At 40.3% G+C, this 25,710-nt stretch overlaps 1 protein-coding gene across 1 annotated transcript in view; it reads left to right on the top strand.

Annotated features, from left to right (window-relative positions):
- fscn1a (fascin actin-bundling protein 1a) overlaps positions 1-16,456 on the top strand; it is a 31,209-nt gene extending 14,753 nt beyond the window's left edge. Inside the window, exons 2-5 of the mRNA XM_041777700.1 lie at positions 7,677-7,833; positions 12,574-12,695; positions 13,770-13,937; positions 14,279-16,456. Of these exons, the coding sequence (XP_041633634.1) occupies positions 7,677-7,833; positions 12,574-12,695; positions 13,770-13,937; positions 14,279-14,487 (656 nt within the window). The 3' untranslated portion in view covers positions 14,488-16,456. The remainder of the gene's footprint in view (positions 1-7,676; positions 7,834-12,573; positions 12,696-13,769; positions 13,938-14,278) is intronic.
- Positions 16,457-25,710: the final 9,254 nt, after the last annotated feature.

The raw sequence follows: 25,710 nt of genomic DNA, 5'->3' as shown, positions 1-25,710 counted from the left end.
TTGGTGTGGTTTAGCTGAGGGGGGACACTGAGCGTTTATGTGTGCCATATCTGACCTTCTTCCCTCCTCCTCTATTAACCCAGTGAGCCTACAGTGTTATCTGAATACACACATAAACACAAAACCTCTCGCTGGGTCACGGCTGAGGCCCCTACATGCCTCACTGAGGGTGTTTTGTCTCTGTCAGTCTTGTATTTTCATGTTGTGAGTGTTTTTCTTTCCTTGAGATATCTGGTGACCAGTTCAAGGTGTCTGGAAAATGGAGATAAGCTTCTTCTATACACTGTCTGCCCAACACAACAGACGAAGAGCCAAATATCACCACTCCTTTGAAATAGTCAGGGTTGAAAGACTTGCATATACAGCAGCAAATGATGTGTTTCACACATCCACCTGGAAAACCTCTGATAGACAGCATTTGGGAAAGGGCGGAGGCTTAAAAAAAAACTTGGAGGGTGATTGAATAAACAATCTGTCTGTCACATCTTTTTTGGGCAAATCAGAGAAACAAAACACGTGACGTAGCCACTACTGAAGAGTAAAACGGCTCCATAAATTCCATAGAGAACTGCTTAACACTAACCATTGCAATAGTTGTCGCTTGCTTACGTCACGACTCCGCTGCGCCCAAAAGCACTGCCCCTCGTCACTGATCGGTCCTGTCACTTTCTAACTGGGCCTAAATGGTTCAGACGGGAGCTTTGCAAGATGGATTCGACAGTGAGAAACACGGAAACAGGCATATCCATCTGCTTTGCAAGGTTACAGCTATGTAGGATATGTACCTATGTTAATCCACCTAGTTTTTTATCTGCGTAGCTAAAGCGAGGTACACACATAAGGATTTTTGAAATCTATTTTTAACGGAAAAATCACGAACTTCGTCGTCACGTCGTCGGCTTGCCCCACACAAATGAAGATTTTTGGTCATAAATATTGAACAAGTTTAAAATTTACGATTGTCGGCCCCGACCGTTTTCGGAGCCAATTATCGGGACAAATTCACTCTTAACACACCTCAGGCCACGGGATAATCTTATAGGATAATCTTATAAGACCTAAGATAATCAGGCGTTTGCCGTCCTTGGTCAGGGGGAAGGAAAATCAGGACAAAAACAGTCCGATTATCTTTATGTGTGTACCCCACTTTACATAGCTAATGGAGCTACATAAGGCAAGATAAGACCTCAAAAACACAATGACAAAGGTAAAAAGAAACATTGAACAGAAACATTTAAAAGAAAATGAATGATTAAAATGCAAAATAAAACCCACAAAATATAAAAACGTAAGCTAAGTGTGCCGGGTTAGAATGTTTTCATGGAGAACAAGCTTTTTTCTGTGAGCAGACTGTTTACTCTGCTTAGCTTTAGCTATGTTCGCTCAAGCTCACGTTGCTAAAGCTTACTAGCTAAAGCTAATTTAACTACATTGGCTAATGTAATAACATTAATTGCATAGCTAGGGTAGCTATGTTAGCTTTAGTCAAATCGATCTAAGCTAAAGTGAGTGACACTATTTGTGTAACTACTTCTAAAACAGGTCTTTACTTAATTTAATCCCAGATTAGACCTTTGACTTTTTTCTCTCTTTTATTCATGAAATGTTTGTTAGTCTGTAATGTTATTTCAGGAATGTTACCAGCTTTGCTTATATATATATCAGCAAAAATCCAAAACTATACATCCCATATTGTAACACACATGCGCTTAACCACTTGTGCTTAGCTACTGACTAGACGTTAATGCACATGAGTGTAAGTCTTTTTAGAGGGAACTTTGTATTTTTAGTCAACATGACAACAGAAACTGGTGCTTTCAACACTTTGCTTTCTGGTATCTATTTTCAAACCACCCAGCCATTTGTAGATGAAATTATCAAGCAAAGCTCATCAGAGTTTTCAGTGAATTATTCTGTAATATTGAATTATTGCTGCCTGTTGAATACTCCCAGGTTTTGTGTCGTTTTTATCTTCCATTGTGGATTAGTCTGCTCATGCAGGAATCTCTGTTGTGCAGCTGCAGCAGCTGTTAGACACACTTATAAATGAGCTTTTCCAGCTACTGTACTTAGCCTGTGTTGGCCAAACAGGAAGCAGAGGAGATTAGAGGAGAGTTCAGAGGTGTGACTGATGATGGTGGAGGCGAGTGGAGCCTGACCCTCTTTTCTCCTCGTATTTCTTTCGTTACTGCTCCTCCAATGTCCCTCTTCACCCCTCCCTGTCTGTTCCAGCTAAACGTACAGTTCATCTTCTTCACCCCCCTCTGCAGCATGTGGTTCTCATTACAGCTCTTATATTTTCCTTCTCAATCATCAGCGTGTGTGTTGTACGCGTACATCCCCCTCATATTTGTGCTGAGACTCGATCTGTTCACAGTTCCAGTTCCTGGGTTGACTTTAGGAGTGAAGTTTCATCAAATATGAGCAGTAACTCTTCAGTGAGTCTACTTCTAAAGACTTTTTGGAATAGTAACCTACTTTACGCTTGTGTCATGGATCTGTTACTCTGATTTCTTGTACGTCTTGGAGGCAGACAGTGTACATGTTGTGCTGGGACAGCGTGTGATGTGTGAAAGGAAAAGGAAATGTCAATCAGGGAGCTGTGAAACTGTTTGGGACTTTTTATAAAGCTACACACGCTCATTTGACTGTAAACAGTGCAGCAATCGAACAAAAAAAAAACAACATTTTCTAGAACAAAAATTGCATAGAGCTATTACATCTATTAGCCAAAACAGGCCCTGTTAGCCTGTGCATTCACATGAATAAAAATGATTTTGTGCACGAACAAAACATAAAAATGTCTCTGGTGTGCAAGGCCCTGTTAGCCATTCTACTTTTAGTCAATGAAAAGTCCTTTCTTTATAGTCTTTATTTGCAGTCAAGACATTTATTTCATTTTAACTTATTTAACCAGCCAGTCTGTAAAATTAATATAATCTTAAGCACTCATATTTATGCACTAGGCTAATTGATTTGTAATACACAGATGGTTTTTAAATCTATCCACTTTACTCCTCTCTCCTTTCTGTGCCGGCTGATTTGTTAAACAAATCTAACCCATTTAGCAATTAACTATCCCTAGTTGGGACATTTATTGAGGTAAAACTTCTATAGATAATCAGGGCTGGTATCAAACAGAGTGAGCTGGAGCGGACACGTGTCGTAGTTGTACGCAACAAACATGCACCCAGAGTGGAGCAGGCATAAAAACACTTGAGTAATCATGCAAGGCCGGTTATTAAAGGCGTGACTTAGTGCTACACAGGCATGCACACATGCTTCCTTCTACCAAGCGGTGAGGTGTAAACATGCAGAAATAGCAAACATAATGCTTGTGTTGGACAGTGTTGACTGGAAGTGAAGAGTGCAAATGGGACTCTCGAGTCTGCCATGTTTGTTGTCCATCTGCTTGTACTTGGCTGTTGACTGGGGCTGTTATCCACATGTGGAGGACTTGTATTGCAAACAGAACTTTTTATTTCCAGGTAACAGAATAATGGGTGTTTTTGGTGCCTGAAAACTTTGTTCTGTTTTCAGACACAAATTTGCCAACAAAGTTTGCCGCTTTTTGGAGGAAATTGATGTTTGAGTGGCTTGTGACTTTAATCTCAAACTGAATTGTTCATATGGATTTTTTTGTGGGTAATGTAGTAATTAGATTTTAGAAAAGAAGCAGTAGGAAAGAAAAGACTGTTTCTCTGGTAAAGTTGCATCAACTTTTTCCCAATTTCTCCTGTTTTTTTTCAGCTTTCTGTCACATTTCTGGCAACATAAGTCAAACTTGTTCTCCTAAAAAATCCTCAGCATTTTACATTTTTTTCTTATTACAAGCAAGTGACTATGTGAGTTACTTCATCGAAAAAATGCTGATAGTCAGTTATTTCCACCATCTGGGCCCACTCTGAATGTGAATTACTAACCTCTGACACATTTAACACATAGTTTTTTTTTGTGAAGGTGGGAGCAACCGTTGGCAGAGAAAATATAAAGGCTTCCAAATTTGTCATATGGACTTTATAAACTACCATCTGATACAACAAAAACAGGAATGTGGTTTCTTTGTCCTTTTTCAATAAACCTGGAAAACCCCACATATGATAAGTAAAAGTTGGGAGAGAAAACAAAGAAGATACTCTTCAGCTTTATTCGCTGCCTTTGGCAGAAGAGAATAATAACTTTCATACAGTCCCTTCGCTGACAATAATCCCAACCAGAGGATGTTCTTCCAAATTTGAAGCACATGATGATACTGTTCTGATTATTAAGAGCATTTTAAGGCCACATGACCACACCAGCCAGCTTTAAGAAAACAAAACGAGAGTGTATGAAATGATGGAGAGTGGGGGAGGGGGTCACTCGTGAACAGAGAGACAAATGGAGAACACATGAGCCTGTTGGTTTGTTTTTCTTTTCTCTCTCTGTCTGCTGGCCTCTCTCGCTCTGCACACATTTACACAACGGACCAGCAGACAGTCCATCTCTGTGTCTGTCAGCCCTGTGGCTATAGGTCGCTCCACGCCATGACATCATCATATACAATAGCACTCATTGTGCTGTATGAAGTGTGTGATAGCAGCGGTGTCTTCATCCTACAGTTGACTCATGTTTGTTTACCTCTTTGTTGCTCTTAAGTGCCTTAGAGGGGTTGATGGGATTTTAATGAGGTTTATTGCTCTGTACACAAACAGGCGCACGTTGAGTGACATATTAGAGTGCACACTGGCATCTGATTCTCAGTGTAGCAAAGTTGCATATCACGTAGTTATAGTTAACTAAAACTAACAAAACTAAAACTAAAATCCAAAAATCCTTTTAGTTAACTGAAACTAAATTAGAACCAAGCTTTACCAAAAAAATGAAAAATAACTAAAACTGTGTCGTGTGCTTACAAAACTAAATAAATTAAAACAAAAATGGAGACAAAATATCCTTAGTTTTAGTCTCTGACACAACAGTACTGTCTGGCACCAACACCCAAGTCTGGGGAGTGTAAAATTGCCTAATCTGATTGGTTAAGACTTCACACAGTGGTAGTTTTATGTGTGAAGTTGTATTCAAACATCATCATTAAGTAAATAAAATGATAAGTGAAGAGTAGCCTGTTTAATTATTTTTAAAAAAATGTATGACGCTCACTCAGCCCTGACATCTCTCTGTAAAAAACTAACACTAAAACTAATAAAAACTAAACTAAAACAAAGCATAAAAAAACAGAAATGAAAAATGATGAATAGAAATGAAAAATCCAAAACTATAATAACCTTGCTGCATATTAAGAGAATTCGTAATTGATTTACCAACTTTTTAATTCTCTCTATTGATGTTTAGGCTCTGAAAGAAAGTTTTCTTTTGTTGGATACTTGGTTTGATTGACAAAGAGCTCGGTGCTAATAAATCTTATCAATAGACCTTCTCAGTCTCAACATTTGATGTTGTCTTGGTGCATTTTGTTGCGATTGACATTTTACACAGCGTCCCAAGTTTTTAAGAGATGAAGCTGCACTTTTCCATCACACGGGTATCATGACAGAAGATATCATCTGTAGTTACCAGTGCTGTCTTTTGAACAAGGCTGTAAAATTTGTAATACTCTGTTTTGAAGTTGGGCATTTGAGATGAGGTCCAATGAGAATTGAGTCACTTTGGTGGCCAGCCTCTAGTGGCCACTTGAGGAACTGCAAGGAGTATTTTTGCAGGATCTTAAAAAGTATCAAGTTTATAAATCAGTGAAGCAAAAACTAAAGCATTTAAAAATGTATTCAAAAGTCTTGTATTTTGTAGTTGTTTTCAGTTTTTATATTTGGGTTGTAGGCTAGATTTTCTGCTTTAGTACAAGGAAGATTTTGATGGAATTCCACCAGATCTGATGTCAGTCTGCATGCTATTTATATGTTCTGGCATCCTTGAAGCTCCGATGTGCCCCTGCCTCGCAAATTAACTATGGTATCGAGTGGTGTGTGTGTGCAAGTGATTGGCAGATGCAAGTTCACTACGAAATGGTTGGAGGAGAAAGTGTTGGACCAGAGACTGGGACTTAACATTTTACAGAGTTTTGCAAATGAAAAGCTTTGCGGTGAAGCTTTTATCGAGTGTAATACTAGCACAGGATTGGTCAATGTTAGCTGCTAGCATGTAAAAGAAGCTTTATTTGCATACTACAATAACAAATTCTATCTGCATTTTCATGACTATGTTGTCACATTTTTATCTCACAGTCTGCACCACACATGCACGTATCTGTGCCACCAGTGTGACTGGCCAGAAGCTGAAGGTGCTATGCTGCTCAGAATATTTTGGGAGAGTCTTAAAAAAAAATCCTAAATTATTGATTTTGATGCCAGATTTTCCAAGACACAAACCCCTACTGTGAAATGTTGCCCATGTGGCTAACATAGCTACATTTGCCTTAAATAATTTGCTAAAGCTGAAGTTGCTAAAGCTGAAGTTGTGTGTTAATGTGAACTTCATAGTTAGCATAGCTACGTTAGCCTTGCCTAAAGTTGAAGCCAACTACTTTTGAAACAGCTCCATAGATGATTCAATTCTAGATTAGACCTCTGACATTTTAACAGTTTAATTAATAAAATATTGCGTAGTCTGTAATGTTTGCAATGTGGTCTGCAAGAGGGGGGAGTCTTAGATCTGCGCTCTGCAGCCAGACCCCTCTCAGATTTTCTGTATTTACACTGCCTCCAGTTTTTGGCACTTTTTCTTTGTTTTCCCAGCCATGGAGGCTGACATTTGGCTTAAAAGCATGTCTATTGTTTAACAGTCTTATCCCATCCTACTCTACTGTGATTGATTTCAAGACATGCTCCAGGAGATCTTTGATTATGTCCCAAACATTAAGGTTAACCTTAAATCCCATCCCAAGCCATAAATTACATACAAACAACCGATTAATTTTGGTTCCCAAACCTAACCGAGGAAATGATAAACATGGTTAAATGGTCACAGTTTGGTTAGGTTTAGGCACCAGCACTGCTAGGTTGGGGTTTCAGTAAAACATGATTTGTTCTGTAATACAAGTCAATGTAGACTTTTACACGGGACAAATACAGCAGTCTGCTTCTCCTTCACATGGCCCTCACAAAGCACACTTAGAGACAATGGGTACCAGCCAAACAACACTGAAGCATCAGCCAGTCAGAGAATAGGAGGGCCGGATCGGAGACGGCTCTTTTGTGAAAAATTACAGGGAGGATGTTAGCACACTAAACACTCATGTTTTACAAACTTCCTTGATAATTATGTGTTTGTGGATACGTTTTATGTTAAAATATTACCTGTTAAAGTGTCTACATTTATGTGAGGAGTCTCTTGGCCTTTTTCCCCCCTCTGTTTAGTGACCGTCACCCATGATGAGTAATCCTTTGAATTACAGAGGGGTCCGTCTGAATTGTAGCAGATGTGTTTGTGGTCATTCCTGTGAGTGTGTATTTGTACAGCTGTGTGAAATCCGTCTCTAATCCGAGCTGTCTGATGTTGCTCATTTAGCTCGTCTGATCCCGACCAGAGGATGTGTGTGGGTGTTTGGCTGTACTATCTGTGTTCATGTGGACTTCTGCGTGTTAACAGCCGTCGTCTACAGCTACTATTTACAGACTCAATGAGACTCCTGAACAAGCCACTTACCTGCATTTTACCTTTTTCTTCCGTCCGTTCTCGCTCAGGTATGGACTTGTCAGCCAATCAGGATGAGGAAGGCGACCAGGAGGTGTTCCAGGTGGAAATTTGCCGTGAAAACAGGAAGTGTGCATTCCGGACTGCGGCTGGGAAATACTGGACCCTGACTGCCAACGGGGGCCTGCAGTGCACCGCCTCCTCCAAGTGAGCATCATATACACTTCTTTGGTTCTCTTAATCAACCAGTAGTACACATCTACTATATTGTTTTCAATACACATTGTCATAAACGTACCTATCAATATGGGCTCTCTAGCCATGCACAAAGTCAAAGCAAACTGCTTGACCAACCCAGGGAACATCTTCTGAGCAGAGCATTTTCAACCAAATTGAACCCAATGTCCATTTTTCAATAAAATGGATAAATGTATGACAGTAGTGTTACTGACTGAAATATGTATTTCATTTGGAAAACATTTCTGCCAACTCAACATTTTTAGCTACGAGCATGTTATGTAACCCGACACGCCAGATGGATTTGTTTCACACATCCACCTGGAAAACCTTCGATAGCCAGCATTTGGGAAAGGGCAGAGCCTACGAAAAAAACTCGGAGGGCCACTGGATCTGTCTGTCACATCTTTAAGGGCCAATCAGAGCAACAAAACACGTGACGTCCTAGCCGCTACCAAGGTGTGCGTGCGTAGCTACCAATGAATAAACTCCATATAGAACTGCTTGACGCGAACCATGGCGACTATAGACATGTCAGTATATGACTTTTGTCGTTTTTGAAAAGAAAACAACTCACTGTTATACTTTTTTCTTCTTTTAACAAAGAAATGTCATCTAGTTCTGATAAAACTGGCGCTTTAGCAGTATCCATGCAAATGTCTTCCACCATAACGGCACCGGCCTCTTTGTTGCTGCTTGCTTACGTCACGACTCCTTCACGCCAGAAAGTACTGCCCCTTGTCGCTGATTGGTCCTGTCACTTTCTAACTGGGCCCAAACAGTTCAGACGGGAGCTTTGCAAGATGGATTCGCCAGTGAGAAACAAAGAAACAGGCCTATCCATCTGCTTTGCAAGGTTACATATTATGTCAACTAAATAGCAACAGGAAGTATCCAATTCGACCTCTCAACTCAAAAAGCTGGGAAACTAGTACTTAACTACTTTACGTTGGATTCTAATATTTAATTTTACAGTGTAGTTCTGGATGTCGTACTGATTTGAGAAATAAAAAAGTATGTACATTGGACTGGTCTTCCTTGCATATTGTTTCCCAGAATGCAAAGCGCCAACCAATCAGAAGTTGAAATGGCAGACAGCAGCAGTATTAGCACTATTAGCTTTAGCTTTGCCTTTGTTACATTTATAAACCCACACCATCAGCAGCCAGACTTGCCTGGACACAACACAACACTGCCCTTCACGCCACTGTTCTATTTCCAGCATGGCAGGAAGTGACTAGTGGACTGTTTTCCAGAGAGAATGGCTGTTTAGCACATTTCAGCTACCAAGTAGCAACTCTGTTTTAAAGCACTGGGGAAGAAATGTAGTGTCAAGCCTCCTTGAGGTTTAAAATAAGTGGGATGCCTTAAATAACAGGGACGCCTAGGTAATAAATGTTCATTGCTCATGACAATCCAGATGAATCCCATTCAGACAATAACTGGATGCAACACTGACACCGTCAAGGTGCTAGCCATTAGCTGGGAAATTGTTTATTTGAACTTTAAAACATTTAGACTTAAACAGCAGCCTGTTAAAGCTAAGTATTATTTAAAGACAACCTCTTAAAATCTCAGAGTTTTCTGAAAATCTGTTAAAAAGTCAACATCTACTGTTATCTTTATTTCTCAGACTTGGTTAGATATAGCAAAAACGACCAACTGGCATGTGTGCTAAATACTGCTGTCAAACACAGTAGTATACAGAACATTCTGCATACCGGGTGTAAGACTAGTATGCAGTAGGTGGTTGTGAAAATCAGCCATTATGTGTGCTTGTGTGTTTCACGGAGAACCTGATACCGGTCTGTCACAGTTCTGTCTGCAGTCTCTCCTGTAATTTGAGTTCTGTGTGTGTTTGTGTGTAGATTAGAACAGGGACTTAGTAAGTGTGTGAGTCTGCAGGAACTGAACAGTGACTGATCTCATGTCATGTCTACTGCATGTCATTGTGCAACCTCAACCTGTTGGGAGTGAATTTCTTTTCATGTTCAGTGGTTCAGTCCAGTCAGTGTCATCTCTCAACCTATGAACTTTGACTTTTGTGACCCTTTGCCCCTGAATGATTTCCCTGTGTGGCCCAAAAGTGATTTAAGGCCTGCATTCACTCTCTTCTGTTTTTTTTGTTCTCATTGCGTCTAGTTTCTACACCAGTGCGGCTCAGCGTTTTCAGCACTCGGTGTTCTAAGTGCAAAAACCTTCAGTACTATCTGGGATTTTTTTCAGAACATGGCCAAGCTGATCATCATTGTGTTGGTCCAACCTAAACTGGACTTTTACAATGCGTGTAAACATGTGAGTCTGACTGAAAAGGTTCTAAACTGAGTTCCTCAAAGCTGGACTGACACACCTAGATAATGCAGTTGGAGATTGATTTTTTTCTGTATGAACACCTTAGTCAAACCCAAACTGGGCTGGGTGCTCTGTGAATGCTCCACATTTTCAATGGCGAGCTTTGACCTGGAAGTTAAACAGCGTAAATGCCAAGCATATAGCAGCTGCCTGTGGTTTTCACCATAAGCTAAGGCTTGGTATTCATGTAAATTTTTTATAAATTAGTGGTAAGGGCATGTGAAAAATGCAATAGTAGTCTGTCCATGTTTTCACTGTTCAACCATAACTGGTTAGCTGCTTACTAACTTGTTAGCAGAGGTGGAAAAAGTGCGCGACTATTGTGCTCAAGTAAAAGTATAGTTACTCTGGTTAAATTTTACTTAAGTAAAAGTACTGGTCTATAAACCACTCAAGTAAAAGTAAGTATTTCATTTAAAGTTTACTTGAAGGACTGAGTAGAATAGCTGCTGCAGAGATGTGCAATAAATAAATTTCCTTATTGACAAGAACAATAAGAGAATAGATCTCCAACAAGGTTGTTCAGGTAAAGTCGCACCTCTGTAATACACAGCAAAATTGACAGTGATAACTGAACTCACATGGGGTTAAATTTAACAATTTATAACTGTCTATATTGGTCCACATTTAGTTAAACTACATTTCTGAAAGTCTTAAATACTTTATAATTTGACAGAGCTGCAGTAACTCTTGAAAAGATAGGTGGGTCTTCAATGGCAAGAACAAAGTTAACCTCATAGAAATGCAGTGCATACCGATGAAGAATATGCACTATGCATTCTTTAGGGACACCTAAAGTCAAAGGCGGGGACCCTAACTCAGTGGATAACGTCACTCATGGTGCAAATGTGTCTAACAACAAAAAACAACAACCAGAAACATGAGCAAAGGAACCCCAGCAGGGATTACTGTACAACAGGCAACATCGAAACACATTAAACACTCTGCCCAAGGGCATGATGGGAACTCTGCCCACACATCCACCCAGATTTGCAATTGCAGTGGGAAGAGCTTAGATTAGTGGACTCTTTACAAAGTTTAACCAACAACACTGATGAATAACTGCAACACATAAGATCAAAATTAATGGTCCAAAGTGTCTCACTTTACTTGAGATCAGGGAATTTATTCATTAAACTTTTATAATGGTCCTATGGCAGCCAATGTCAAAACTAATCACATATGACCTGTTAATGTAATGTTAATAGATGAAGCTGAAGAGCTTCTATAAGTTTGTCGATCAGGTGTGCTATGACATGCTAATGTCAAGCTGTAATAATAAAGACACTGGTAGGTTATTTTGTCTTGGTTAATGTCAAGTTGTCATGACAGCGACTTCCCAAACAAAGTCAACTTTGCATTAAAGGTGACATAAATACATAACAGAATGACATAAGCATTAGCATTCATTTGAATGACAGGTGTCATGTTGGTCTTATTCATACCCTTTTCAATAAAGTATTCCAGGGTTTTTTCGTTGTGTGAAAGTACACCAATTCTGTGATAGTTGATCTACTGCAAGACAGTCAACAATGATGCATCAAGTGTGCATGAGAAGGGCTATTGGATTAATGAACTGTATCTCTCCAACATTATTCCTCTGTCTGTTCTTCTTCTATCTAAATGTCAACTTCTTCCATCCATCTAACTTCCACTCACACTACCCTAATTTATGTCCCAAGCAGTACCATAAGGAAGTAGAGAGTCAAATTTACAGGGAAATCAACTAGAATACTCATAATTATCACTGGTGATTAGATATCTGTCTAATTAGAGGCAGGATGAGAATGTTTGCCCCATTATTAGTTCTATCCGTTGTCCTAGGTTCCCACAGTTTTTTCCCCCTTAGTTTTTTCTGATTCATCACAGATAGTCATCGACACGCTGTGAGGAACTAAACCGAATTCCTCTCACATTCTTGAGATTTGACTCTTTGCCGACCAGACCACAGAAGTCTTCTCTCTTCCAAGTCTCCTGTGAATTATGAGAACACTTTGGCGAAGAAGTCCAAGCTTTCTCTGATGCCGTTTAACATGGGAAATGATTTCTGTAGGACCTAGAATGGGACAGCTGTGCAGGAAAATAAAACCCCTCCAGTGTACCAAGAGAAAGGATTAAGAAGCTCCTGGATTCAAGTTAACCAAAGACCACAAGGAAGCTGATCCTCCTCTTACTCAACAATTACTTCAGCTGAGGAGAAAGCAGCAGGGTGCTGATATCTGAGCAACAGGAGAGCTAAACATGTCTCTTTGTGTACTCACACAAGCCTGCTACTGGATATCCAACAGTCATGTAAACTTAATTACCCATCTTACCTCTCATTCCTATCACTCTCTCTCTTTCTCCTTCTGTCTGCAGGTCAACTAATTGTTACTTTGACATCGAGTGGCGTGGGAAGAGGCTGACTCTCCGGGCTGCGAACGGGAAATATGTCGCCGCCAAGAAAAACGGCCAGCTAGCAGCAACCATCGATTCTGCTGGTCAGTGAGATTTGTTGATTCAGCCCCTCAGACAACGACACGTAGCTGACTGATTTACTCCTCACAGAGAGAAGGGGGGGTTTCAGCACAGTGAGAGGACAGGGATGAGGTGCAGACTGAAATTTCCAGTTGCCTGAATTGAACTGTTTTGCAACGATTAGAACATAGCTTCGTCCTATTAGCCTCATTTTTGTTCATTCCTTTGCCAGATTTTTTTCTGTTTTTGTTATTTAATCACAGAGATCATAAGGTTTTAATTTAAAGCCTGAAAATGCTCAGTTTCTGCTCTTTTCTGGACTTTAAACAGATACCAGGCACCTGATTACACTGTGATAAGGGTGGGCCAACAAACCACAGCTGGTTTTTGATCCATTCCAACAGACCCCACAGTTTCAGATGGTATTTTGTCTGTGAATTCACTTGGAGGCTCTGTAAAAGAAGACAATGAACCTCTGTACAAATTGCAAGACTATGCAGTCTTTAAAAAATGTACTTTTATCACATTTTCCATTACACAGAAATGAGCTATATAGTGCTGATATTTCAATGTCTGTGGTTAGAAAAGTTGAACCAGCTCTTCTCTATTTATCCCAGCCCCAAATTATCAACATTTCTTTTACTGGCATCGCCTCAGTTAGGTTGTTGAAGCATACACGTGAAACAAGGAGATATTGTGAAGCTCACAGTTGGTCTAAAATAGCTGGAAGACACAAACATCCTGTCAGCAGATCAGAAGAAGACCTGAGTATAAAGCTGCGTCTGCTTACAGTGGATCAAAGCTGAAACTTCCACTTTGTGCTGCAGTTTGAGTTGATCGAGCTGCCGGCTGTCACTGAGCACTTCCAGAGTTGAAGTGAAGCCAAGTTGCTTTGCATGCATTTTTAATGAGATTCAACTTGGCTCAAACTGTGAGCTATGTACATGATGATGCAAGCTAAGCCAGTTGTTCTTAAGCTTTAGATTTTTAAGTCAAGCTGTCCTTTTTTGTCTTGGTTTAAAGTGATGACTGAGGCAAAGAAATAATAGTAAGTCTCTGACTCCTGTTAACATGGTGGATCTTTGGTTTCTTTCCAGGTGAGTCTGAGGAGTTCCTCATGAAGCTGATTAACCGCCCAATCATTGTCCTGCGCGGTGAGCATGGCTTCATCGGCTGCAGGAAGGTGACGGGGACGCTGGACTCCAACCGCTCCTCCTACGACTACTTCACCTTAGAGTTCAGAGACGGAGCTTACAGCCTGCAAGGTCAGTTCAGGTGTTCATCTGACATCCCAGCGTTAGTGCTGTTAGCCAGTTGAGTACATATGCAGCAGCAGCTTTACATGGAGCATGTGAAAGAACCTCCTGCAGGCACACGAGGGATTAAATCATTTTCTCTTTAAGGGATTCTCATTATGGATTTACTCTTGAGGCTTTTGTGCCAAAAAGAGGGATTTGATTCGGATAAATTCTCCGCCTTCTCATTATGTAACTCAAACAAAACACTTTTAAGCCCTTTGTTCCCTCCTCCATGTCCGTTCCCCACTGCTTAAACTTCCATGTTTGCCCTTTTTCTCCGTCTGAATCTGCCCATTCTCCTCCTGCAGACTCCACAGGGAAATACTGGATGGTTGGAAACGAGCAGTCTGTTGTCAGCAGCAGCGACACGCCCGTCGACTTCCTCTTCGAGTTCTGCGACTACAACAAGCTCGCCGTTCGCCACGCCGCCGACAACAAGTACCTCCGCGGCGACCACGCCGGCGTGCTCAAAGCCAACGCTGACGAACTGGAGAGTGCCACGCTCTGGGAGTACTAAGGGAGGCAGCACCACCCATCCTTACATCTACCTATCCCTCCACCCCCTCCCTGTCCATTCCTTATATTATATCTGTACTTTATATGTTGATGAACTGCACAGAGAGAACAGGAAGGATAGAAGAAGAAGGAAGGAGACACTTCTTTCTCTCCTGCCTCCCTTTATCCTTCCTTCCTCCCTTTATCTGTTGCCATAGTTATCGCGGGGCTGTGCACTTTTTTTTCTGCTCCGATCTGGTTCGCTGCTCGACCTGTCACTCACTCACTCTCTCCTCGCCTTACGAAATGGGCCGCCCCTCTCCCAGAGCAGAGCAGAGCCACGTTTAAAGAGCCCCCTCCCCTCCTTTATGTCTCTCTTTTGTCTGTGTGAGCAGCTCATGGTGGCAGTATTAACGGTCTCCGACCCAGTCTGCTGGATCTGTTTCTACCTGATCTAATCCCACCAGAAACAGCATCCACCTCCGGATTTATCCTGCTGCAGCTGCTTCCTGTCAGACGGAGGAAGCGTTTCTGTTTTTTGGTCATCTGGATCAGGTAGAAACAGATTCTCTGCTGTTTGTTTTCCTGAGCGGGCCTCGTTGCCTTTGTGTGATGACTTTGTGATATAACTGGAGTTTATCTGATGATGATAAAGATGTAACTGATGGGTTTAACCTCCTTTCTCTCTCCTCTTTCCCCCTTTTTCATCTCAAATGTAAATGACTCAAATGTAAAACCTGTTTCCTGTAGATGTGTTCTCATTGGTTGGCAAGAAACTGGAAGTAGGAAGTTAAAACATTTGTCCTTATCCCCTCCATTGTCCCCCTTCCTATTGTCCTGAGAACACTATGAGGGAAAATAAAAATAGAAAAGGTGCAGACACAAACTTAAACTGCACATACCCGTCGTACTGGAAGAAAAAAACACTCGCTGACACTCGTTTGGATTAATTTTTTCTATGTCCAAGGCACAGACATTATCATGAGGAGGCATACAGTAAGTAGATATAGCTGAAATGATTTATAGACCTTTTGAAAGCTGCTTTTTAACTCCTTCGACCAAACGTTTACACCTCCGCCTTTATCTAGACCAAACCTTTGAGACTGGATAGCAAACTGTCATCATCTCACACACATAAAACCGGCCAAACTGGAACCTGGTGCTACTAACTCCTATGATAACTAGTGATGTGGTAAATGTTACCGTCCTGACCCTCACATTGTGGTTCACTGTCCACTTCAGATTGCCCCTTAATCGCCTAAACCTGCTTCTTCTTCTTTGGTTTTAATTTTTGTCTGAACTTTTAAAGATATGAAAGCCTTCACAAAGAAATGTGAAAAAAATGTTTTGTTTGAATTTCTTTCCCTGATGTGTCAAAGTTGTGACATTTAAAAGAAAAAGAAGCAGACTTTGAATTTGTCTCATGCAGTCATGTAGCACATCGCACCCATAGGTCCCTACTCTCTAACTCACAATTCAGCTTCTGTTCACTTATCTTTACAGCAAAGCTAAGATTATCTTGGCTTCAGGCCTTACTAATAAGGCCATTTCCATCCTCATCAAGCGTTCCTCTGATGTGAGAATCAGAATGGAAAAGCAATCATTGTAGCTCGATGAAATGATACATGATTGTAGCCAGCGAAAGTCCGTCCAGTATCCTCTCTGAACATTTCTGCATGAAGGGTTGAGAAGCTCAAACTATTAAAAAAAAGATCCTTGGAGGAGAAAACAGCATCTCCACCGTAACAAAGACCGATGCTTAGACAAACGGATGTGGAAGGGTAAACATGTGGTAATGACTGTGCCTTACTCACAAGTTTATGGGCAGAAGGAAAATGGAAAAAAAGAAATCCACATCTTTGCTTTGTATAACTGGAACTTCTTTTTGTATTATTATTTTGTATAATTTTTTGATATTGTGGATTAATCTCTCTCGTGCCATTGGTTAACCTGAAATCCAACGACCAATAAAACTGGGATTTGGAACGCAACTTGTCTCTCTCATTATTTCTTTTTTTTTTTTTTTTTTTTTTTTAATGTTTGGAAAGTCACAATAAAACAATGTTTTTTAAAAAAGTTTTAAAAAACGTTGAAATAATTTTATAATAAACTACCAGCTTAAGGAGGCACCTCCACTAGCACAGGATGTCTGTGGGGTCTAAATAAGTATTACAAGTTGATAAATAAATTCAGCCAAAATTAAGGCTTTTAAAAAGTATTACAAATTCTTAAAGACTTTAAGGTCTTAATGTTTTTATTTTCTATGTTTTTCAAATCTCATAAACCCATACTTTATTCACAATTAAACATAAACGTCTTATCAAATGCTTAAACTGGGACATTCTATTTTATTTAGAAAATTAGCTCATTTTGAATTTGATGGTGGCAACACATCTCAAAAAAAGTAGGGAACATGGCATCCAGGCTGGAGGAGCATTTTGCAGCTAACTGGGTTAACTGGCCACCAGTCAGTGACATGCCTGGGTATGAAAGGAGCATATTAAAGAGGTAGAGAGCATCCCACCATCTACAGTACATAATATCCTCAAACGATTCCCAGAATCTGGAGAAATCTGTTGGATGCTCATGATCTTTGGCCCCTTAGGCAGCACTGCATGGGCTCAGGAACACTTTCAGAAATCCTCACCAAATGCAAGTATCTTTTTGTGTAAGCTTTTTGTGAACACGATCCAGAATGCTGCTGTCCTCTCTGGGCCAAAGCTCCATTTAAATGACTGAAGCGAAATGGAAAACTGTTCTGTGGTCAGATAAATCAAAAATTGAAATCCCTTTTGGAAACCATGGATGCTGTGTCCTGTGGACCAAAAAGGGAGGGACCATACAGCTAGTTTTAGCGCACAGTTCAAAAGCCTGCATCTCTGATTGTATGAGGTTACATTAGTGCCTATGGCTTGGGCAGCTTACACATCTGGAAAGGCACTATCAATGCTGAAAAGTAGATAGAGATTGTAGAGCAATTTATGCCTCTATCCAGACAACATCTCTTTCAGGTAAGGCCTTGCATATTTCATCAAGACAATGCTAAACCACACGCTGAATCCATCACAACAGCATGGCTTCACAATCGGAGAACCCAGGTGCTGAAACTCTGCTAATGTAAGACATCAACACTCCATATTTGCCCCAGGTAAATGTCAAGTTGCCAAGTTCGCTCAGCACCTCGATAGTAAAGTTAGTGCTGTTATGGTTTGCAGTCCATCTGCAGTCCAGACCTCTCACCAACAGAAAACATTTGGTGCATCATAAAACAAAAACATCTAGCAGACGACCGTTGAGCAGTGAGAATCCTACATCAGACAACTTCCATAATGTTTACAGACTGAAAGGGGATGCTACACATTCGGTAACATAGCCCTGTCCCTATTTTTTTTAGATGTGCTGCTGACATCAAATTCAAAATGAGCCAGTAGTTTTTATGAAAAGGTAAAATGTCTCAGTTTCAACATCTGATATCTTGTTTTTGTTCCATAGTGAATAAAATATGGTATTACTGTCATTTTACACAGCGCCCCAACTTTTTTGGAATTGGTGTTATGCTTCCACCAACACTACTACTCGCATTAAAAGTAAGTTAATAATAGTGACAATAATAAAGGTTTACTCTCAACAGAATGAATGAAAACGTTTAACAGCAGATTTACGTGTTGAAGCATTGCTAACGTTAGCTAAGTTTGATTAGCTGCTTTCGTTAGCTTTACATACTTATGTATGGCCAGTTCTGGCATTCTCAGTGCAAAAACTTGATGAAGAAACATTAAAAACATACTGTTTTAAGTCCTGTTTAAGTTTATATTTTAATAAGAGTGAGTCATGCGGTGTAAAATGCTACACAGCCTTGAAGTGTGTGATGGCTAGTTAGCTAAACATGTTAGCATCTTTAGCTTGTGACAGAATATTGTTTCATTACTTACACTTTGCTCTAGTCATTTTTATATTTATGATAATAAAAGAATGTACATTTGATACCTTTACACTAAATGTAGTAGAAGAAATTTAAGGTTTGAAATATCTTTAGGGACTTGTCTTTGATAACACCACCATTGTTAGTTAGCTAGCTGTAGGCTAACTGAGAGAAATAGTGTGCATCTGTGTTAAGTTTTTCCTTCAACTTTACAGTTTGGACGGTAAATATTGCATGTATTCCCAAATATGCAGACTTTAAAGGTGTTGAAAGGAAGCTAAGGATCCCTGGCTAAAGTATTGTTTGTTTTGCTTGATTTAATACCCTCAAAACACTATCATAGTTGCACTTTAACCTCCATGCTGGAGGAAATCACCGCCCTTTCTCACCCTGCTCATTTCTCATAATCGTAGTGCTTCATGCTTGGTCTCCAGCCAGTTTTTGACCACGGTGGCTCCATGTGCTGTCCCAGTTACACACATATTTACAGAAACACACACACTTTTCCTGTCTCATGAATAGAGCCTTTGTGTTGGAACATTTATTCTAGCCCAGAGAGAAAGGGTAGCCCTCGCCTCACTCACACATGAACATCACTAGGGGAGGTAATGTAATGATGGAGCCTCTGGAGCAGGTTTCTAAACCCCCCTTCAGATCCCAGAGGAACACCAACATGGAAAAACAAACACACCGACCCCTCCGTCTAATCTCATCCCCTTTGCTGCCTCACGTCCCCCTCCCACCTAATCCTTCATCCTCTCTCTCTCTCTCTCTCGCTCTCTGCTTTGACCTTTTTCCATCATACCATCTCTGCCTACTTTCTCCTCCCTTTTTTCAACATTTCTGCTGAAAAGATGAGTCACTGAAAGCATGCTCCAGAAGCAGTGGTTTGTGGGTAAAGCGTCAGAGAAAAAAAATGAACAAGTGAAAAAGAGGGGGACAGGAGGGATAGAGGGGAGGGTTGGGGGAGGGTAAAAAGAAAGGGAGGGAGCCGAAATGGCCGCCATCTCCACTGCCTTGTTACCATGGAAACACCGGCAGCCAGAAGCTGAGAGGTCTGTATCAAAGAGGCGAGCGTGTGGCATTGTCAGGGCAGCAACAGTGAAAAAAATATTCATTATATTCAAAAAGTGGCCTGATTGAGGCAGAAGCTGGTTGGAGGAGGCGGGTGGTGCACAAAGCTTAGAGGGAGTTAAGATGAGGAGCCCTGGGGAGCAGCAGGAGGAGGTGGGGGGGGGGGGGCGTCTGCCTTTGATCAGAAAAGACCTCATCATTTAGGAAACAGCACAAGGCCAAGCTCAGCTGAGCTACTTTTCTGTCTTCCCCTCCCATGTCCTCGACCACAGAGTAGGTGCTCTCATTCATCTTCATCTGACCGCCTTTCTGTCGACTCTCCTCGCTCTAATCAAATCTACATCCACCCGTATTTTTCATCACTCACGTGATGGTGAGTAGATCAGTAGGTCAGCTGGTAATCTCTTTAGGGAACGTGAAAGAGCGACATGGGTCTGTACAGGATGAAAACAGGTTGACCCACTGTGACAGATCAGTCTTTGGATACAGAGAGGCCACTTCTGGTGTAATTTCACATCTAATGTGCATGTTAGTGCGGATTTAACCCTGTAAAGACCACTCATACCTTACAAGAAACACAGGTAGCAATGTGGACAAGTATTCCCCATAACAACAAGCTAAAACAGAAACATTACCAGCAGATATGCCTTGCAATCTTTGCCAACATGAGCTCCATTATGTTGAAATTGTTTTTAAGATCAAATTTCACCACCTTTTCTGCCACTTTTAACCCATATTTGACATTTTCAACCCATTTCAGCCCTTTTTTTGCCCATTTTGCCACTTTCTGCATATTTTATTGCCTCTTTTAACCCATTTTTGATACTTTATGATCCAACCACGCCACCTTTTCCACCCATATTTAACAATCTTAAAGGTCATATAAACTTAAAACACAAAGTAAGGCAATTTGTGTTTGGTACATTATTTCTTAGTTGTAACAATGCTTCTTGGTAGTAAATCTTATACCATTGGAAAGCCTGTTTATTACCCTTTTAAATGATGCCATATTTGTAAGGATCATGCATTTGTGGGATGAGCAGCAGAGCTGAGTATCTGGGTTGCGCCCATGAAAAATGATAGGTGAAAAATGATTAGATTTTGGGAGTGATCCGGATCACCGTCTGGATCCAGGAATTTTTACAGGATTCTTTACTATTGGGAGATAGGGCTAATGGCGGAGGTCTGCACTCTCCGAGTGCTTTTCTAGTTAACCATTTTACCCTTGTTGCAACTTTTTCTGCACATTTTTGATATTCTCCACATATTGTTTGCTACTTGAAACCCAATTCTGACACTTTCCACCTCTGTAAACCCATTTTTGCCAGTCTTAACTGCTGATCATTTTTATGCACATTTTATCCACTTTAATCCTTGTTCTATTCTCGTTGTGCCCATTTTCAATACGTTTGTGCCCCTTATAATCCCCTTTCCACCACTTTCTGAGCCCATTGCACTTTTCATCCAGTTTTTCATCTTTTAATCCATTTTGCCATTTTTTACCCTTTTTTGCCACTTTGCTACATTTTTGCATCTTTAACCCATTTTGCCACTTTTGTTTCGAAAATAAACCCAGTTTTCCCACCTTTAATTTCCACTTTAACCCATTGTTGCAATTTCTAAAATCCATATTCACTGCATTTTCTGCCACTTTAACCATTTTAGAGACTTTTTTAATGCCTGTTCACTACTTTTTAATGCACATTTTTACACTTTTATAACACCTTCTCACCACTTTTAAGGCCTTTATTTGACACTTTACATCCAGTTTTGCATCTTTCAACCAATTGTTGCCACTTTTGGCAGTTTTTGCCCATTTTTACCACTCTCCCATCGCTGCAAATTTTAAGATCCAATTTCCCCACCTTTTCTGCCACTTTAAACCTATATTTGACACTTTTTTAACTCCTTTTCACCATATTTTCCTGTTCACTCTTGCACTTTCTGCCTATTAAAAAAAGGTTTTGGAGTGGCCTAGACAAAGTCCAGACTTCAGTCTGAGTGAGATGCTGTGGCAGGACATTGAACAGGCCGTTCATGCTCGAAAACCCTCCAATGTTGCTGAATGAAAAACAATTCTGCAAAGACGAGCGGGCCAAAATTCCTCCACAATGATTTGAAAGACTCCTTGACAGTAATGGCAAACGCATGTTTGCAGTTGTTGATGCCAAGGGTGGCACAATCTGTTGTTCGGTTTAGAGGGCTATTACTCACTCACATAGGGCCGGGTAGGTTTGGATGGCTTTTTTCCCTTTTAACTCAGCTTTATTCACTTAACTTTCCATACTTTTGTCAGGCAGCAGTTTGGTATAGTCAGTTTGCAGATAGGCTAGCTATGTAATAATAAATGTCTCTTTACCTGACACTAACAAACAATGAAATGCTAAAAAAAGGGGAAAAAAACAAACAAACAAGTGATTAAAGAAGATAAAGATTATACAATATAGACTGGTGGTGAGAATGTGAAGCAGGTCAGCAGCTCTGCTGTTATGAAACATCCTAAAAGGCTTTCTGAGCAGCTGTCCTGAGGCCACAGCTGTAAAAGCACACACTCATTAAAAATATACGCACTCATTAAAGATACACACAAACAATAAGAGACACAAACAAAGCCAGCGTAGGCTGAGCAGAATAAACGTCTGGGGAGCGAATGCTGCCAGACTCCAGCGGTCCCTATGGATGAGGAAGCAGAGAGCTTTGATATTCAAACACTCACACACACAAAGAATGTGTGATTCTCAGGGCGTGAAGATTGTCCCGGTCACAACAGATGATGCATAAATGTGTTGGTTATATCTGTGTGGAATCACTGAACATTTCTCACACCAGCTCTGAAACATGAATCCACAAAAACAGGAAGCTTCAGCAGAGGTTGTGCTGTTCCCTGGTAGATATGCAGGTCATGTCTGGTTCATATTTTTATGAACTGCAGATCAAATTTATCTCATCAAAAGCCATTCAGAGCATGAAAGTGTACACCAGCTAATCAGCTTTCACTGAAACAGCTGAGCGTTTGTTTCCAAAGGTCTTAATAGGTCAAAGTGTTGCGGTTATTTTTCTTACTTTTCTAGTTTCAGGTGAAAAACATCAGGGTGGTACATTACTACAACTAAAAAATGCACTTTTTTCAAAATAAAAAAGAAGCTTTTTACTCAAATTTCATGTTTAAGTCTTAACTCAAAAGAACATGCAGCTCTTGTTAGACTTTTTCTATAATTGACTCTTACATAATCTCATTTATTGAACCTTATCTTGTCCCTTAAGACAGTTTTTTGTTCTGTGACTTGAATAAATCATAACCAGATTATGTTCTATAATATTGCTCAGCAGTAATCCATGACCCACATACTCAATTTTGGGCCCTTGGGTGTCTTTAATGACTTGAAAGAATAAAACCCATTTAAGTGGGATTTTTTAAGTCATAAAGGAGTAATTGTTAAAGGCTTTGAAAGGTTTAAGGTTGAGGTCAGTGTGTAGAGGGATGACACTCAGCTGAGCAGACATAACACAGTCATCAGAGCGGTCTTATGAAATCAGTCGAACTGTACCTTCAAAGTTAGAGTAACAACTTAAGATTTTCAGGATGATGTTTACGGCTAGCATCTTAAAAAATTCAGACTTTTAAGACATCAAAAGACATCATCACAATCACAGTTGTGCCAATAGTCAACACAACTGCATGGCATGCGGTGGGATATTGCTTTTATGCAATATTTATGCAATCCATAAATAGTACAATCCCAATTCCAAAAAGTTGGAGCACTGTGCAAAATGTAAAAAAGCTGAATGCAAATCTCCTAAACCCATAAATATTAACATAGAACATAAACAGCATATCAGATGTTAAAACTGAAACATTTTGCCTTTTCATGAAAAATATTAGCTCATTTTGAATTTGATAGCAGCAACACGGCTAAAAAAAAGTAGGGACAGGGCCATGTTTACCGTTGTTTAGCAATGTTGTCCCATTCTTGTCTGATTCTCACTGCTCAAAAGTCCTGGGTCTCTTTTGCTGGATTGTTCGTTTAATGACGCACCAGGTGTTTTCTATTGGTGAAAAGTCTGGACTTGTGATGGATGCAGTGTTAATTTTCATCGACTAAAACTATGACAGCTTTTTTTTCTATAAGATAGACTAGACTGGGGCGCAGGTGGCCTAGTGGTTTAAGGCTTTCCCCATGTATGTCCCCAGCTCTCTTGTCCCTTTTTCCTCTATCATTAAAGGCCCAAAAATAAATCTAAAAAAAAAAAAAAAGACTAGACTGAGACTAGCCAAAACTCGATCTTTGATGACTAAAAGTAGGTTTAGTTTTTGTAGAGATGACTAAAACTATTCTCTAAATTGTTTAGTTTTCATCTGACATTAAAAATCAGTCAAACCTGTGAAAATAAAATGCATCTGTATCTATGCTATCTCACAGCTGTAGAAAGCAGGGACCCCAGATTTGGCAGAGTGCGTAGAATACACTATGATGGTTTGGTACCAGATTCAGGCAAGAGAATAAGTGCTTGGACTAAAAGGTGAGGATTTTTTATGGACTAAAACTAGACTAAAATGTTTTTGAGTGTTGGTTGACTAAAACTTTAAGGGGTAGAAATGACTTCAATGTGATTAAAACTAAAAGGCATTTTATCTAAAGACTAAGACTGAGAGTAAAATTAAAAACAGCTGTCAAAATTAACACTGGATGGATGCTGTATATAGTTTAGCATTGTCTTGCTGAAATGCAAGGCATATGTTGCACCCAAAACTCTATACTTTTCAGCACTGATCCTTCTTTTCCGGATGTGAAAGCTGCCCACACCATAGGCACTAATACAACCCCATACCATCAGTGATACAGGCTTTTGAACTGTGCTCTGATAACAAGCTGGATGGTTCCTCTACTCCTTAGTCCAAAGGACACAGCGTCCATGGTTTTAATGTTGCCTCAGTCCATTTTCATTGAGCTTTGGCCCAGAGAAGATACTGGCATCACTGGATTGTGTTCACACATGGCTTCTTCTTTGCATGATGCAGCTTTAACCTGCATTTGTGAATGGCATGGCCAACTGTTTTGACACAGTGATTTACAGTATAGACTCATGCTTGTTTTTAATGCAGTGCCACCCGAGGGCCCAAAGATCACAAGCATCCAATACTGACCTGCTGACTTGTACCATGTGCACAGAGATAAGAGTCTTAACAATTACATTGAGGCACATTTTTCCTGAAATTGTTCACAATTTTTAGAGGCAGTTTTTAGCAGCCTGGGGAACCTCTGCCCATTTTTACTTCTAAGTACCAGGTACTTTTCAAGCCTTACGTTGTCCTGTCCCTACTTTTTTGAGACAGGTTGCTACCATCAAATTCAAAGTGAACTTATATTTTTAATGAAATGTTAAAATGTCTGTTTCATTATTCTGTTTTTATCTACATTTTACACAACATCCCAACTTTTTGGGAATTGGGGTTGTAGTTCAGTGTTATATATGCGGCTCACAATCCTCATGGTTCACGGTTGCTGAAGAAAACCATAGCATTAGTATCCAAACATGTTAGCATCTAGGGTCTGAATAAAGCTCAGTTTTGCTTCCATATCTTGCTGTCGTCTAGCTAAAGCCAAGCTGCATTATTACAGTGAGCAATGTGCGATAATTTAAAGCTATACGATATAAAACACTGCATTCATATTAAATTAAAGTCAGTATGCCATGCTACAGTACTACGCTGCTGTACCGCTTCCATTAAGATTCACAAAGACTCCATGGATCCCCGCCATGTCCTCATGTATCTGTCTTAAATACATCTTCTCATTCATGATGCTCTTGGCTGCTGTTAGCAGATCCTGAATGTGATTAAAGCCTAATTCTGGCCCGCATACAGACACAATCTGTCTCATACCACCCATGACTAAACCCATTAGGACCCCTGGGCTAAAACGGGGCTTTTCTGTGCTACTTTTATACTCTGCATGCAGAAACAAGAGGCACTGAACGAGTGTGTGTGTAGCAAAGTGATTTGTCACACTCGCAGCACACTTGGCTGAACAAAGAAGTCCCCTCTCTCTGTGACAGCACAAAGCCTGACTGTCGCTGCATCATGATTGGTGGAAAGGAGACGCTCTGTCATTTGATTGGTTTACAGCCCCGGGGCTCAGTTTTCATGAGTCAGCCCCTTTTTTCAGCCTGAGAGGAGGGAGGAGAGAGAGGCTGAGAGAAAAAAGAGGAATCACTTTAAGCTTCAAGAAGCATTTTTTAACTCACACA

This window comes from Cheilinus undulatus, linkage group 21 (genome assembly GCF_018320785.1).
Source record: "Cheilinus undulatus linkage group 21, ASM1832078v1, whole genome shotgun sequence".
NCBI classification, from domain to species: Eukaryota; Metazoa; Chordata; class Actinopteri; order Labriformes; family Labridae; genus Cheilinus; species Cheilinus undulatus.
This window is presented reverse-complemented; position numbering and strand designations above follow the sequence as displayed.